The sequence below is a fragment of the Rana temporaria genome, chromosome 10, assembly GCF_905171775.1.
Source record: "Rana temporaria chromosome 10, aRanTem1.1, whole genome shotgun sequence".
In the NCBI taxonomy this organism is placed as follows: domain Eukaryota; kingdom Metazoa; phylum Chordata; class Amphibia; order Anura; family Ranidae; genus Rana; species Rana temporaria.
In genome coordinates, this window is record NC_053498.1 from 32,810,473 (window position 1) to 32,827,115 (window position 16,643).

Sequence of the window (16,643 nt, forward strand, 5' to 3'; positions counted from 1 at the left end):
CTTGTGCAGCACTGAGCATGTGCGAAATCTGCAAGGCTGAAATCCAGGAAGTCATACAGTCTGGCTTCATGATGCCCACACTTAAGATGGCCCCAGTCAATTTCTATTTTATAAAGTGTCTAAATGCTGTAATAACCTAACAAAACGGACCTTAGTTTACGGACTAACTTTACTAGAATACATTAAGCTTGTGTATTACAGGGGTATTTATATTTAAAAAGTGAAATTGTGGCCGGAACTCCGCTTTAACGACCGAATGTCGGACAAATTTTCGTATAGTGTATGGCCAGCATAAGGGCTCTAATGTAGCAAAATAGATAAAAAGCCAAGGGGGGGTGAATACTTTTACAAGGCACTGTACATGTTTACAGCTTGCAATAAATAAGAGTAGCCGAGCCTGCACCTCTTTGTTCCTTATCTGTGTCTTGCATTCAGTGAATGGAGCAAATGTTGCATTTATCACCTACATTCTGACAGCTTGCATTTAATAAAAGTCTATAGCTTGCAATCAATGAAAGCAGCAAGCCTAATATACATGTCTATAGCTTGCAATCAATAAAAGTAGCAAGCTTGCATGTCTTTGCTCCAGATGTGTGTCTTGCATTCAGTGAATGGAGCAAGGCTGCATAGTTGTGTTTATAGGAATGACTGCTGACCATGATGTTGATGTGTATCTAGTGTTAGCAGAGATGGCACCTCTGTGTATGTGTGTGTGTGTGTGTTGGTTTTCAGTGTCTCTTCTCACAGTGAGGTTGAATGTGGTGGCTGAGATGTAGTGTAATTTTAGCCTGTCTCAGCCCCCTTCCTCCTCCTCCTCTTCCTCCTCCCCCCTGGCTCTGCGTGGTGGCAGGAGGGGAGGCTTTACCCTCTCTGTCTGCCTTTCTCCTCTCTCTCTCTCCCTCCTGCCTTCCTCCCCTCCCCCTTTGTACAGTTCACTGAAATGTATGCTGGGAAGCTGAAATAGACACATAGAGAGACTGCAAAAATGGCTGCACCATGAGAAAAAAAACAAAACCCGTCTGCCATCCAGAGACACAGGGGCTGCTCACTGAGCCTTCCAGGGGGCTCGCCTGTTCTCCTGCGGGGGCTGCACGGGAGGCGCCCCGAAACAAACACATTATTTGATTCCTTGCTTCTTTATTTGATTGGTTGGATCGCAGAGAGAAGAGAACAGAGAAAGGAAGCAAGAGGCAATTCTCTGAGCAGGAGGGCGAAAGAAAAAAAAAAAAAAAAGAAGAAGAAAAAAAAACAAAAATTAATCAAACAAAAATCCGACAAAGAAATTAATGGATAGGAATTATCCGACGGCTGGATTTGGAGATCCTTTGGGGGCTGGTTCAGGATGGAGTTACGACAGGACGGCCAAAGCAAGGTAAGAGCGATCAGAAAATAATCTAATGATACAAAGAAGGGGCATTTCATTGTTGCAGATTAAATTGCACGGTGTGGGGGGTGGTCGGGTTGCTGCTGGTGGTCACATCGGGTCATCTTTGTGCTTGCCTTGATATTGCATTGGATTGCAAACTGCACAGATTTTTCTTGGCCCTGGGTTTACCAAAGAGAAAGGGGGGGAGGGGACCCTACAGCCATGGGTGCTGCTAGATCAGCTTGTACGATCTCTGCTTTATGACTTTTTATATTTATTAGGGTGCACACTGATTGCACCCCCCCACCCCCAGACATTCCAAGTGCAAACAAGAGGCGCCCTCCCGCATCAAATTCCTTGATGGTTGCAAAAGAGAGAGAGAGGGAGGGAGGGGTAAAAAAAAGAATGAAGCCAGCCCTGTCTGAAACAGGCCTGCAGTCTGCAGCAGGGAGCACGTTGCAAGCAAAAGGGATTTCCTTCCATTTTGCTTCATTCTTTCTGCTTGCTGGGGAAGAGCAGAGAAGGGGGATGGGATAGTAGAAACACACACAAAAAAAAGGGGGGGGGGTTCAATTATGGAAATAAATAGAAAAAATAGAATAGAGTGGCCTTAGATGACTACAGCTTGCAGGGGGAGAGTGATCCTAATTAGCCCCCATTGTCTGTGGGCAGCTTTGCATTTTTGTTGGAAATGCTGGTGGTGCTTTTATTGATTAGGGGGGGGGGAGGGGGTAATTAATTATGTGACAGTGATGTGGGGCAGCCATGCATTTTTATGCTGAATGCAAGGTTTGTTTATTTTTGCATATTCAGTGCAAAGGCCAGGTGTTGAGGGGGGTGGGGTTTAAGTGGTCATGCTCCCTCCCCCTTCTAAGTTAGTATTAATTGCAGGAAAAGCTCACATGCCCCATAGTTTCCTACCAGACTGCGGAATTGGGTTAGGAGAGGGAAGCTGGCCCTAATGCTCCATCCCTTTTTTTTTTTTTTGCAAGCTGATCTGCAGGGGGGGAGGAGAAAAGATGGAAGACAGGAGAGAAGGGATTGCAGTGGAGGCAATTAGTATCCTGAGATTCTGACAATGGACGCATGAGCCTGTCTGCTGCTATTTTATTTTAAATAAAATGAAAAAAAAAAAAATCCCAAACAGGAAATACGATGCATCAGGGCTTAGTCTCAAATTCCCTTCTTCCTCATTAGGTAGCTGCCAACTGATTTTTTATTTTTATTTTTTACATGGTGAGGCCTAATCTGCATGTGAAACACTCAAGCGTCAAAGCATGGGGGGGCTCCTGAATTTCCTGATTGTCCTGTACAGCTATGGCGTGGTTACATGCGAAATAGGAAATGACAGCATAAGTAGTGGCGTTAGGGAAAATAATTTTTTTTTTTTTCCCGGTTCACAAATAAGGAAGATGTCTCGCAGTTGATAATTCAGTAATATCACACCTCTGGTAATTGGCTGTCTGTGTATGGCAACTGTACAGTTCTTGTTGGGGTTCCCCCCCCTCCCCCATAGTTTCTACATATTTTTATAAGATTTATAATGTCTGTACTATGACATTATTTCTATTTATTTTGTCTTTGTTCTTTTTTGTCCCACTGTTATTGTTACATATTTTTTTATTATGTGGTTTATCATGCCTATACCCTGGCAGACCCCCAAATGGTTGGTAATTTTGTATTTATTTATTTATTTGTTTTTATTATTTTATTATTTATTTTATTTTCTTTTGTCGCACTGCTATTACTTTTTTTTTTTTTTTTATGAGGTTTATCTTGCTTGTAAGCTGGCAGACCAAGGATGACTGGTTATTTGTATTTTTTATTTTGTCTTCAACATTATCAAGAACCTGTTTCTAAAAAATATATATATATATATATATATATATATATATATATATATATATATATATATATATATATATATATATATATATTTTTTTTATTTGATATTATTTCAGTAATCCTTTACTGTTTATTGTTAATTGGTAACATACAACTGTAATAAACAATAACACAATTACTGATAATATTTATTATTTCTAATATAACATATTATACATGCTTTGGGTCACTGTGCTTTACATCTATTAAAGCGAATGCGTACTATCTTAACCAATGCACACTATGGGAAGGGGAAAAAGTATGTATGTATATGTATATGTGTGTGTGTGTGTGTATATGTATATGTGTGTATGTGTATATATATATATATATATATATATATATATATATATATATATATATATATATATATATAAAATGTGTGTATGTATATGTGTATATATATATCTATCTTGGAGGTTACCATCATTTTAAAGCCTCGCGTAACCGATCGGTAGATCCAGACATAACAGCTGAAAATACATGTATGGAAATCCTAAATTTTTTACTGCAAATGTAAGCCCGGCCTTGCCTCTTCCCACCGTCTGAGCCTTCCTATTGGTCAGAGAGGTTGTTCATCATGTTAGGCAATAATAGGGAGGCTTGGGAGACAGGAGGGGGTGGGGTCAGGCTTTACGTCTACAGGAAAAGCTGAGAATTTCATACAATTCAAGCTTCCTATTACTGGGATTATGTATTTTTTTAATTTTTTTCCATCTGCTCAGCGTGTTGCAATTCAGTGATCTGATGGCTCGTGTGAAATGAAGACATGTATGCGTAGCTTTCTTCAGAATCACGTTTGTATCCCCCCACCCCCCCTTTTTTTCTTTTTTCTACAAGTTAGGCCCCATGTATCATGGCATGGACAAATGTGCATTTTATGACATTTCTTAATGGATAAGATGATTTTTAATGGTGTCATTTACATTTACCTGCGTTTTTAAAGGAAATATAATTTTTTTTCATATACATAGTCTAATAAAAACTCTAAATGCAAGTAGACGCATGTGGCTTAACTGTGTAAAGGCAGTTTGCTTAGATCATTTTTCCTGCACTTAAAAAAAACCCATCTCACCCCTTCCTGCACTGCATTGTTGGTCCTTCAGGCCAGATTCACATTTGTTGCGCTTTACGGCCAGCTGTTGTAAAGCGCAGCACCTAGTGCAGTGATGGCGAACCTTGGCACCCAGGATGTTTTGGAACTACATTTCCCATGATGCTCATCTACTCAGCAGTGTAGTTGAGCATCATGGGAAATTAAGTTCCAAAACATCTGGGGTGCCAAGGTTCACCATCACTGACATAGTGCATTTCTCTTTAAATGGTACCACAGCACACTGATATGAACCATGTCTGTGTTGTGGTGCAAGAAATGCTGCACTTGCATTATAATCCATGTTAGAATGTGGGCTGCCTATTTAAAATGAATTGTCTGCCTTTCTACAACATAGAATAATCCGCAACACATCAGAATGAGCCCTCCATGTTATGCTGACTTACTAGTGAAGGTCAGTGGACAGGATGTAGAGCAGTAGTTCTTTTTTTTTTTTGGAAGATAACTAGTGATGAGCCAGTTAAGTCCCAGGGTGTAGACTAAGGCCCCTTTCACACATATAGGAATTAATGTAAGTGAGTGTCAGTGGATGAAGATCCGCTGACATCCGATCTCATCGGTGTCCGCAATGTTCTGATTGTGCAGACTGAGAAAAATCCTATTTTTCCATCCGTCTGCAGAGCGAATGAACACGGACATACGGCCCTTGTTCATCCGATTTCCCCCCCCCCCCCCCATAGGGGAGAGCGGAGATCTGACTGTCATCTGCCAGCTCAGCGGGGATCAACGGAGCGATCCCCGCTGAGCAAGCGGATACACATGTACGGATCCGTACATGTGAAAGTGGCCGCAGGCCCCTTTTGTACGGTCGGACCGCTCAGGTCCGCCGCCAAAACTGACAGGTGGACCTCAATGGCTGCTCCATGCATGCCTATGGAGCGTCGGATGTCAGTGGTGACATGTCCGCTGATATCTGACCCGATCCGCCAAAATCAGACGGATGGCGATACGTCCCCATCCGTTCATATGGGATTGGGTGAGATCTGATGAAACCGGATATGCTGTCCGTTTTCATCAGATCTCTCCATAGAAATCAGCAGCGCTGCATAAGCCCCTCCCTGCTCAGTGAGCAGAGAGGGACTTGTCATCTGCCGGCTCAGCGGCGAGATCTCCCTTTGAGGTGGCGGACTCCGTAGCGACGAAGCTCGCCTGGTGTGGAAGAGGCCTAAGTTGAAAATCGTACGGACCTTCTGATTTAGGGCCCTTTCACATGGGACGGATCCGTGATGATCCGCCCCGCGAACCTCCGCTTGCCTTAGCAGGGATCGCTCCATTGATCCCCCGCTGAGCCGGCAGATTACAGGGCGGTCCCCGCACACTGTGCAGGGACCGTCCTGTTTGCATCCGATCTCCCTATAGGGGAGAACGGAGATCTCACGGACTGTCTGTCCGCATTCACCCGATCCGCAGACGGATGGAAAAATAGGATTTCCTCCGTCTGCAGAATCGGAGCATAGCGGACCCGGATGAGATCGGGTATCAGCGGATGTTCATCCCATAGGGATACATGTATGTCCCTTTTTCATCCATAAACGGATGGATAAAAAAGTGGACATACGGTCTGCAGGTGTGAAAGGGGCCTTATGGCTATGATTGTGCTTTTTGGGGTTGGGTGGAGTCAAAATATATAAAGAGGAAGTTTGAGTCCGATCCAGTGAGCTGGTAGATAGCAGAGGAAGCAAGGGTGTGATGGTCTTTCCAATCCACCACCCGGACTTCTGTCACACTTGAAGACGGCACAGATGTGGCATTGGCTAAGTGCAGTTTGTCTGGGTTCACATGGAATATGTACTACTTGTCCGTGGTTTGGGCTGCGTTCCGTTAACGTACAGTCACCTCCTATTGAGAGGCTTGTTGAATAGAGGCCTAAATGCTCTGGGCAACATTCCTGAAGGACACTTTGCTAAGCATGGGTGTGCCATTGAGCCCTTTGGCTGAGTGCAACTTTGGAGGTATAAAGGTTGCCATTGTTGACCTCCCTTCTTTTCAAAAGAGTTGGTTTCCTGACCATCATGCTGAGCCAAGCTCTGACTTGCAGGTTTTTGAGTTTTTTTTCTCTCTGAAAGAATAGAAGGCAGAGACGGTCAGGCAATTAGCATTTTCAGAAGAAGGTCCACAATGGCAGCCTCTGTATTTCTCTGATTCCAGTAATGCCCATGTGTACAGAACGTTATGGATTGGTACAGTGGATTGGTGCAGTGGATTTTTTTTTTATTTCAAATAGTCAGTTCATGGGTGCACATGCTCTTATGGTGTGAGCTGGTCTCATTGCATAGGCGAGCAGCAGCAAAAGGCTACCTTTTACATAAGCAGCACCAGTGGTAGTTACTGCCAGTGCTGCTTACACATATTGCACTACCTCGGAATTGACATAGACTTGATAGGTCAGGAGAGCCGACCTTGCAAGTTCATTAAGCGTTTTGCAGCGATGGGAAGGTTAGCTACACCGAGGGTGGTTGGATCGTATGTGCATATCTGACAACAGTCTAATGTCAATGGGCAGCCCAAGATTACCCTTTAATAGATTATACACAATTAGGGCTTTTTTTATACTGATCCGTTTGGATGTGCTTTTTGGGGTTTAAAAGCAGAAGAAAAACGGATCCCTTTAAATCCTGTGGAACTCTTTACACTACAGGGGGCACTGCGATTTGAAAAGTCCTGCTTGCTGCATCTTTGGTGCAGTTTTTTTTAAAAGAGCCCTCCATTGAAAGTTAATGGGAGGGCATCAAAAGCAGATTACTGTTAAAGCCTTTTTTGCACCTATGTATTTTTTTTTAAGTGCGTTTTTCAGTTTTGCAGAAACCCGCTACAGTCTATTTAACATGGTTTCTTAGGGGTCACGTAACGTTCACATTTGTGCATTTTATGGAAAGGGCCATGGACTTTTTTTTCCCCAGCAGGTTGTGTTTTTGGCTTCATAGACTTCAATGGATCAAAAACATGTATTGAAGAACGCTAAATGCACCTGGAATATAGGTGTAAACCAGGGCTAAAGCTCCCTAAGATTTACAGTGTGTGTGTGTATGTGTGTGTGTGTGTATATGTATATATGTATATATATATATATATATATATATATATATATATATATATATATATATATATATATATATATATATATATATATATATATATATATATATATGTATATGTATGTGTGTATGTGTATGTGTGTGTGTATATATATATATATATATATATATATATATATATATATATATATATATAAATATAAAATTTTCAGATTCAATCTCAAATAAGCTAAATGTGCCAGTAGCTATATAGAGCGAGGGCCTACCTCTTCTGAATAAAGCCTTGCTACTATGTATGGCCAGCACAAGCCTCATTTATATAAAGATTCAGTCCCGCAACGTTTTTGTCCCACCACTCCTCTCCTGTGCCACTATGTTTAAAATTTTCACTCCTGCACAGACCTCTGTCAGGTCTTTGGGGGCCAGGGGAGACCTGCCACACATCTGCCCATAAATGGGGTATTCCAAGGCATGCAAACATAACACACCCCTGGTATCTGTGACATTAATACCCGCAGTGTCTGTCCAGGAATCTTCTGTGTGCGCAGATGTGCCGCATGAACCTTTCAAGGAATTAGTAAACATTACCCAATTGTAGGAATAGAGAGGAGAGAGGAACCAGGAGTTATTGAACAGTTGAAGGTCCACTATTGTCTTTCCAAGATCAGGCACTTCCATAGCATTTCTCACAATAATCAAGAACTCCCAGAAAAAAAAAAAAAAAATGAATTGCACAATAGAAAAACTCCAATGCAGCTCCAGCCCAAGGCTTCAACGAGGCTGAAAAGTTTGTTTGTTGAAAACCAACCAAATGTTGCACACAAGAGACGACATTATGAGTCATTATTATATGACGACGGTTGCGAATGCCTGTACAACTGAGCTGCTGTTCAGGAAACCCAACAAACTGTGACCTTACACGTACTGCGTGGAGATCTGTAAAATATACATTTATTATATTTAAAGTATAGGAAACATTTCAGTAAGTGGAGGCATTACCCGTGTCTTCCGGTTAGATTCCCTTAGTTAAAAATCTGGTAAATCTGGTTATAATGCACAACATCCTCCATCTTTGCTTTTCTATTTGAACGTTCTAGTAAAGTAACAGCATGTGCTGATGTCTGCAATGAAATGAGGGTTGCCATTTCTTCCTGGACATGTGCAGTCAAGCAGCACAAAAGAATTTGCTGGGGAAGTGGAGAGGCATGGCTTATCTCGGGAGTGGACAAAAACTCATTTGGATTTCAGGAGCAGGTTTGTCCAATCCAGGAGCCAGCAGGTTTTTTTTTTGTAAGAGCTAGCTCCATTGACAACAACTTGGGAAAAAAAACCTCTGAAAAGATAGGTGCCAGATGCAATTTTAGGGGTGCTGGCTGACTACTGGGATTTGTCCAGCTTACCTGGTCAATATTGCCTCAGTATTGATGAGCTATGGTGATCTTACTTGATCTAGGGGGCTTAAAGTCCGACCCCTTAAAATTACTACCAGTACATTTAATGCTGCAGAAAGCAGTTTGGGATGGCAGAAATGCTACAAGAGATTCTCAGAGATTGCAGATGGCTATAGGAGTTGTCAGACTGGAGGCACATTACATGAGCCTGCTTAAAATTACTGGTGCCACATTTTATATTTCTCTCGGTAAGTTCCCCTATAAATGTTCAGAGGGGCAAACAACAATAAAGGGATGGACAGGACAGAAACTCAACTATTTACCTACTACACAACGGTGTAAAGAATATGGTTCCAATAAGTGACACAAATCTCTACCCTCCTAGGCCAAAGGGCTGCAGGTTGGGCACCAGGGGTCTAGGTGATTCTATAAGAACCCCGATCCATCACTTTATTCTGCTCTTTGAATAAAACCATGTTGAAAGAGCCTAATGTCACAGAGGCATGCCGGGGACTTTTTCCAGAACACCGGCATGTTCCCTTTTCTTCTTTCTTGAAGTCTATGTATTGCCAGTCAGATGCCATTGCCATTCTTGCTCCTTCCTGTAGGTTGTCTTTGGTGTTCCTCTGTACAGTAATTGCTTGTCTACCACTTCAGCCTCATTCACGCAGTCTAATAAAGGTCCTGAGAAATGTCCTCCAGAAGAAGCATCAATGTTGTAGATTGACCCAGACTTGCGTAAACCATGTAAAATGATGGTGGTGGTAAGCCATTCATGAGTTATGGCATTGCAGGTCAAACGGTGAATGTGATGTGTGGGCCATAGTAGTCTAAATTTTCATTACTGAGTTGATGGACGCAGTGCTACCTAAAGAACACGAGTCTTGGGTGCTTTTCTGCCCCACCAATGCATTGCAATACAGTATATGGAACCTTTTATGTTGACCATATAGATCAGGGTTTCTCAGCTAGGGTTCCTCCAGAGGTTACAAAGTGTTCCTTGAGCAATTTCTGCCTCTCAGATAAGTACCCACTGACACCATTGATCTTATTAGCCATTGGTAAGGGGGGAAATTCTTCATAATGACCACAAGTGTAAGGAGAATTCTTCTCACTGATCATCGCATTAATATTTTATGAGTTGTAGATATAGTCCCTATAGAAGGGGTTTCCCTGAGACCCAAAAGTTATTTCAAGGGTTCCTCTGTGTTGGAAAGATTGAAAAAGTCTGATATAGCTATATTATAGGCCAAAAAGACACAACGGGACAGTGGAAAAATTATCCGATTTTTACATGGTGTACAATGCTATTGCATACACCAGAAATAAATTGGAAACGGTAGTAAGAAATATAAACACTTAATAAAGAACATTGGTATTATTTTACGCTAGGTTCACACCTATGCATATTTGTGGGCAGTGTTTGCACAGGCAAATGAATGGGCTGCCATGCCTGCGTTTTTTCGCAAGAAAAAAGGTACCTGCACCTTTTTAAAAATGCGGCTGTAGAGAAATCACATGGTCTCTTTATATGAATGGCAGCCCTGTGCGTTTTTGCAGAGAAGTACGTTTTCACTGCAGGTAGTTGTGGTTGCTGCGATACGCGCAGAAGTGTGAACCTGGTCTGTGTTAGTTTTTTTTTTGGAAATGCGTCAAAGCGTATGTCAATGCTCATAGTGTGCACTTTGTGTTGAATCATCTAGAATTCTGATGGTACGCTAAGCTACTATGGAGTAGAGATGAGCTTGGACATCCTCCAAACTCATCTCAAATCCGACTCCTGAACTCCTGCTTTTTTTTGCACTTGCTAAAGCTGTGGCTTGGGTCATTGCGGGGCAAGGACTAACCCAGCCCTAGGCCGGTTGGAGTACAAAAAAGGGAAGTCCATCAGGTTTGTACAAGATCACCTGCCTAGTTTTAGCATGAATTTTGGTTTGAGACCTGCCAGACTGGGGTGATCCCTTTTCCTCTCTCCCTGCCCACCCTAGCCTGCGATACAGGAGGTAGATGGGAGGACAAGCCAATAAGGTAATGGATGTTCTCCACGAACTTGCATGTTGCTGTTCTTGCCATCATGTTCACCCCTCTACATGGACCTGTCATCCGCCCGCTCAGCGGAAAGTCCCCTGCTGAGCAAGCGGATTCCGCTTACTGGAGAACCTCAGACAAAAATAGCAAGACAAAAATAAATTGCCCATGTGTGCTACAATATTCATTTTCAGTCCAGAGATTTCCTATGCAGTACTTCTTTTTACCAGATGTTCTCAGTCTAATGGCCAGCAATTTTCTGTAAGCCCATGTCAAACTGGACCTTCCCTTGCCTGTGACTGTACAGTGAAAGAAGATTCGGCACAGTGATGACCTCACCTCTCTGCCACTTTGCTCTCTCCTCCTATCAACATGTTTCTTTTCAGCACATGAATTGGTTGGTTCCTTGTACTGTTTCTTCTCACATTGCCTGAAGGTGCTGATTCCAGGTCAAATTTAGCTACTTACATAGTTATTAAATACATTGAGGGCCAGTTCACACCAGAATACTACACCAAGTCTGTTGAGCTGTTTTGATTTGCAGTGAATGATCAACGCAGGCTTAACGCAAGGACACATCAAAAAATATTGTGTGCCCCGATAACACCCTACAGGTGAGCTGCATAAAAATTCAGCATGTCTGCCATGCATGAAAATGCACATAAACACAATGGGCCAGATTCACGTAGATGGGCGTATTTGTGGGCAGGCGTAACGTATTTGATTTACGTTACGCCGCCGCAAGTTTATTGCCTGTAAATCACCCGGCGGAATTCAAATTCGGCGGGTAGGGGGCGTGTTTCATTTAAATGAAGCGCGCCCCCGCCCTAAAATATCTGGCGTGCATTGCTTTAGATGACGTCACAAGGACGTCTTTGAAAATTTTACGTTAACTCGTCCGTGAATGGGGCTGGATGCCATTTACATCCACTTCAAAACCAAATTTTCGATGCGGGAACAACGGCCATACTTAACATTGGATACGCCACCTAGGGGGCATGTTTATCTTTACGCAGCGTATCTCGGAAACTGTGTATCTTTACTGCGGCGGGCAAGCGTACGTTCGTGAATCGGCGTAACGACTCATTTGCATATTTTAAGCCAGCCTCAATGGAAGCGCCACCTAGCGGCCAGCGTAATTAATGCACCCTAAGATACGACGGCGCAGGCTGTCGTATCTTAGGCATGTTTAAGTGTATCTCAGTTTGAGCATACACTTAAACATACGACGGGCTTCGATTCGGAGTTACGTCGGCGTATCCACTGATACGCCGGCGTAACTCTTTGTGAATCTGGCCCACTGCTTCTATCATAATAATAAAAACAAAGTTACAATTTTGACCCTTGATGTAACCTGTACAGAAAATAAAAAAGTTCAATACACGGTAAAATGCAACAGAACGCACTAAGGCCCTTTTCACACTACAAAATAAATCCGTTTTAATAATCCGTATTAAAATCCGTCAGATAATGTTAAAAAACGGAAGTTATACGTCCTTTATAAAATATCATTAAAGTCTATGGGATTTTTTTATGTTCCGTAAAGATCCGTAATAGTCTGTTATAACGTACGGACGTTAGTTATAACTGAATATGTGACGGGTCTTGCACTATTTTTTGTCCGTTGCAAGTAACGGATATATTAACGTCCGTTATATTTTAACATTGAAGTCTATGGCGCATGGACGTTAGTAAATGTCTCCGTAAATGTCCGTTATGTTAACGGACGTTAATTTTACTGAGCATGCTCAGTAAAGACTTCTGGAGCTGGACTTCAAGAAAGGGTGAAATGGTTTTTATTAACGGACGTTAGAAAGGAATGATATAACGGATGTATACGGATAAACATTATCCGTTTTCAATAAAGGAAGAATGGTAAAATATTTATCCGTATGTATCCGTTATTAAACGTCCGTTAATAGGTGTAATACAGATATTATAAAACGGACATACAATCCATAGTGTGAACGAAGCCTAAGAAACCAATGTCATTGGGCATGTGATTTCTTGCATTTTTATAGGTGTTGTGGGGTGAATGGATCCTAATATTTAGTCTTTTTAGTGCTCCCTGAAGTCCAGGCTCACACACCAGTGTATGTGTTTTGGCTGCACCTACTAGTGACGCTTATGACGAGCAGTATGTATAATGTGACCTTGTCTTCCTGACAATGTCAGGTTCCTGACAAAGCTGGTTACAGAGGCAAGAAAACCATACTTTTGGCTGTATGTGGTCATGTGCTGTAGTGATAATGGAAAGGAAGGTTTGTGGTTGTTGAAAAGCTAGCAGCCAGTACAGTTATTTTCTCATTATTGTTATAATATGTAAAATCTGTTTATTCAACCTGAGGTTTGTATACAGGCGATCTGTGCAGCTTGGGTGCTCTTCTAGAACAATTTGTCTTCTCGGCGGTCATGTATGGTATAAGTGAGGTGACCACAATTTTTAGTGATCACATATTGTGAGTAATATTCTTGTCTGAATATACTTCTTTTAATGTTAACCAACCAGGCATTTCTGACTCCCATTCAGACTTGAATGTGAAATGTGGCCAGGCTTTTTGTTTTTGTTTGCGTGACTTGTTGCATACAATCACATATTTGTTGTGTCATACCTACGGGATACTCGTGGTAGCTGGAACTTGCTGTGCTGAGCAGTTGACCTTTGGTGTCAGTAATCGGAAGGGCAGTCTCTCGACATGAGTCCCGAAAGCTAGTGGTAATCGGAGTAGTATTGGATTCCACATACATACTTACAATGGTCACTTTTTCAGAGCTTGAGCAATAATATCTAAAAGAAATTATCTTTGTAGGGTGAATGGCAATGTGACCTAATTGCAGTGAGGGCAGCCAACTTGATCTTTACCAAAACTCTTACCTCGGTGGCATAGGTGTGCGCAGCCTATTGCATTAGGGTGTGCACCCCAAAGCTCAAACACGCATTACCGATCACTCACGAAGTTCATTCAGAAAGGGAAGGGGCTGGTAAATGACATATTTACCGGCCCCTTCCCCCACTCATCCTAAAACATCTCCGCAGCAACAGCTGACGGGAGAGGAGAAGAGGGAAGTCGGAAGCGTGGTGGAAGGGGAGGGCAGTAGGGGGAATCTGTGCTGCACAGGATGATTAGGGTGTGCCTAGGCACACCTGGCACACCCTGTGCGCACGCCTATGCTCGGTGGTCAGTGTAAGTGGGAAATGGGTTCTTCATTGCTCAAAAAACACCTTGCAACCTCCAAAGGAACCCTGGTTGGGGTGGGCTGATTATGGCTAGGTCCACACTACAGCACTCTTTTTGGAGGACGGTTATGCTAGGCCTTCCATGCAATCAGGAGGCAATCCTGCAGCTTCCTGACTGCTTGCTTTTTTATGATTTTTTTTCTTGAACGGCAAAGCACAAAGCCAAGCGTTTGCCTCTCGGTTGTTGCGTGATCCTGTTGACTTGAATAGGCGAGTTTGACAAGTGGTGCCACCTCAACAAGCTTTGCATTCAGCAATGCAGAGAGGCATATGTACAACCCCCTATGGCTTTGTTAGGTTTTAGGTCGGCGTTTGAGGGGGCTGTAAAACCACTGTTGGTTGGGATGAGGGGCCACACTGTGCCTGTCGGGTAAGTTGGTGCTGTCAGAGAAAAGAAGAGGGGGAAATAAAGAGGGCAGGGGGTATTTTTAAAGTAACACTCCAGCCAAAAATGAAAATTTCATTTTTCCAAAGTTCCTGATAACGATGGTATAATCTTAATAATGATAGTCTTGCTTAACTTTTAGTTATTATACCTAAACTACCTGGTGTTCTGGCTTCTGCTTATTCACATTGCATCCTACATAGAGCCCCATTGAGTGACTTTGGCCTGTTTACTAAATTAAGGATTTACAACTACTTTAACTTTTCCTTTGATGTCACCTGACATTTTACATGCTTGTCATACCATAGTGCTATTATTGTCTTGCATATACAGTACACATTTTTAGGTTGTCCCACCCTACTCGGCAACTGCTAAGAGGATGTTTCAGCCATATAAAGAGGGCATTGTCTTCACCTAGAATTGTCTGGAAGAGACCTGTGCTAAGAGATATAGGAACAGCTGGCCACGGTCTTTACACAGATTATGTAATCACCTTTTGTGGTACTTTTAGACAGCTCGGTTGCAAAATCACAGTAAAAACGCACATGCCTTTTTATCGTGCTCTTTCTGTATTTCATATGCATTTGCGGTGCGTTACTGCTGCATTTTTGGGTTGCATGCACATGTGAAAAATGGACGCGATTCAAAAACGCACCAAAAAGCAAAATTGCGGTGTATTTTTATCACGATTGTTCCTGCGTTTTTGGTGCGGTTTTTAAAACTGCAGCATGCAGGCCTTTTGGATTTCTCAAAACTGTGAGAACCTTCTTAAAAGGGGATCTTCAGCTCCTCCTCCTCCTTTCCTTTTGTGCCAATAATGGAAAGATATATAATTTATTTATTTTTTGGGAGTGGGTACCTATTTCTGGCAGGTACCTGCTACCACTTTAGGGCTGCTCTCTTAGGAGGGGTGAGTAGAACGCAGTTTGGCACCGCTGGGGACTTCTATGATAAAGCCCTGTGGGCGAGGTGAAACACGTTGGTAGTGTGTGCTTTGGAGAAGTCAGACTGAAGCTGCTTTTACTCTTCTTTACACCTGGACTGTTCCTTTGGAGTCCTCCCTCTTTCCGTATGTATATATATGTACACACACATATATATACATCCACTATATATATATATATATATATATATATATATAATCTCCTAACGCTAGCACGTACAATCAATGCAAGTCATCGGAGTATCGCAGGCCGACTGTATGGAGCAGCACCCCAAGTCTATATGGTTTTAGCTCAGCAGCTCTGTGACAAATGATTGGAGATCCTCCTTAACTATCCAATCAGTTTGTATGCAATCAATCAGACCCTTGTACATCATAGTTGCTGGTGGATCAATAGGCAATTGTACAGTCAGATTGTAACACGATTTACCAAAGATTTGGTGCAAAGGCCTACCTAATTGGATAGGCGTCGAATGGATTTATTAGGTGCTCCCTCACACAACAGCTGTTGATAATTCCACAAAATACTAATTTTACGATCCTCTTTAGAGCTACTAAAACTGTAATATAAGGACAAACCTATCCATATATTTAGTGTTCAGTCAGGCAGGCTTTTGTATTACGTAGTTGATGGTAGATCTAAAAGAAATTATACAATCAGATTGTATAACTTTTATATTTTTTATTTCCTAGCACAGTTTAGAAATTGGAAGTTAGCACCTGATTAATTGCTAAGCGTTCGGTTGACGTGCCGATGTTTGTTTTCAGTGTTTGTTATTTTCACACTTCCGTATTGTAACAGGTGAATACGATCCGAGCCAGGAACTTCTATGACTGCTCTAAGGGTTTGTTTACTTTCCAGGCAGCCATTGCTGCCCCTCTGAAAAGCGATCTGCAATATGCCGCACTTGTTTTAACCCTTTAAAATACGGTAGTTGTTTTTTACCACTCCTTCTCACCATACAAGTCTATGAAACTGCTGACTTATTGAAGATGATGTGTGGCTAATTATCTATAGAGTGAAGAACAACATTTTTGAGTATGGCCTCAGTTGAAACTAATAGAGTTTAGAACAAAAAAGTGCCATCATCCATAATAAATGATGCAAAATTGGGACCGGATGGGCATAGGGTGAGGGCTGCTAGTGCCGCCCAACCCATAAATGATCACCAGCCATGGGAGTGTTGACGTGGACTTAACTAGGCACTGATAACACAACAGAAAATTAACGTAAAAAAATATATTTATTAACGTAAAAA

General features: G+C 42.2%; 1 protein-coding gene across 1 annotated transcript in view; it reads left to right on the forward strand.

Moving 5' to 3' along the window:
* The first annotated feature begins 841 nt into the window (after window positions 1-841).
* PRR12 (proline rich 12) overlaps window positions 842-16,643 on the forward strand; it is a 158,704-nt gene continuing 142,902 nt past the window's right edge. Inside the window, exon 1 of the mRNA XM_040327499.1 lies at window positions 842-1,372. Within this exon, the coding sequence (XP_040183433.1) occupies window positions 1,287-1,372 (86 nt within the window). The 5' untranslated portion in view covers window positions 842-1,286. The remainder of the gene's footprint in view (window positions 1,373-16,643) is intronic.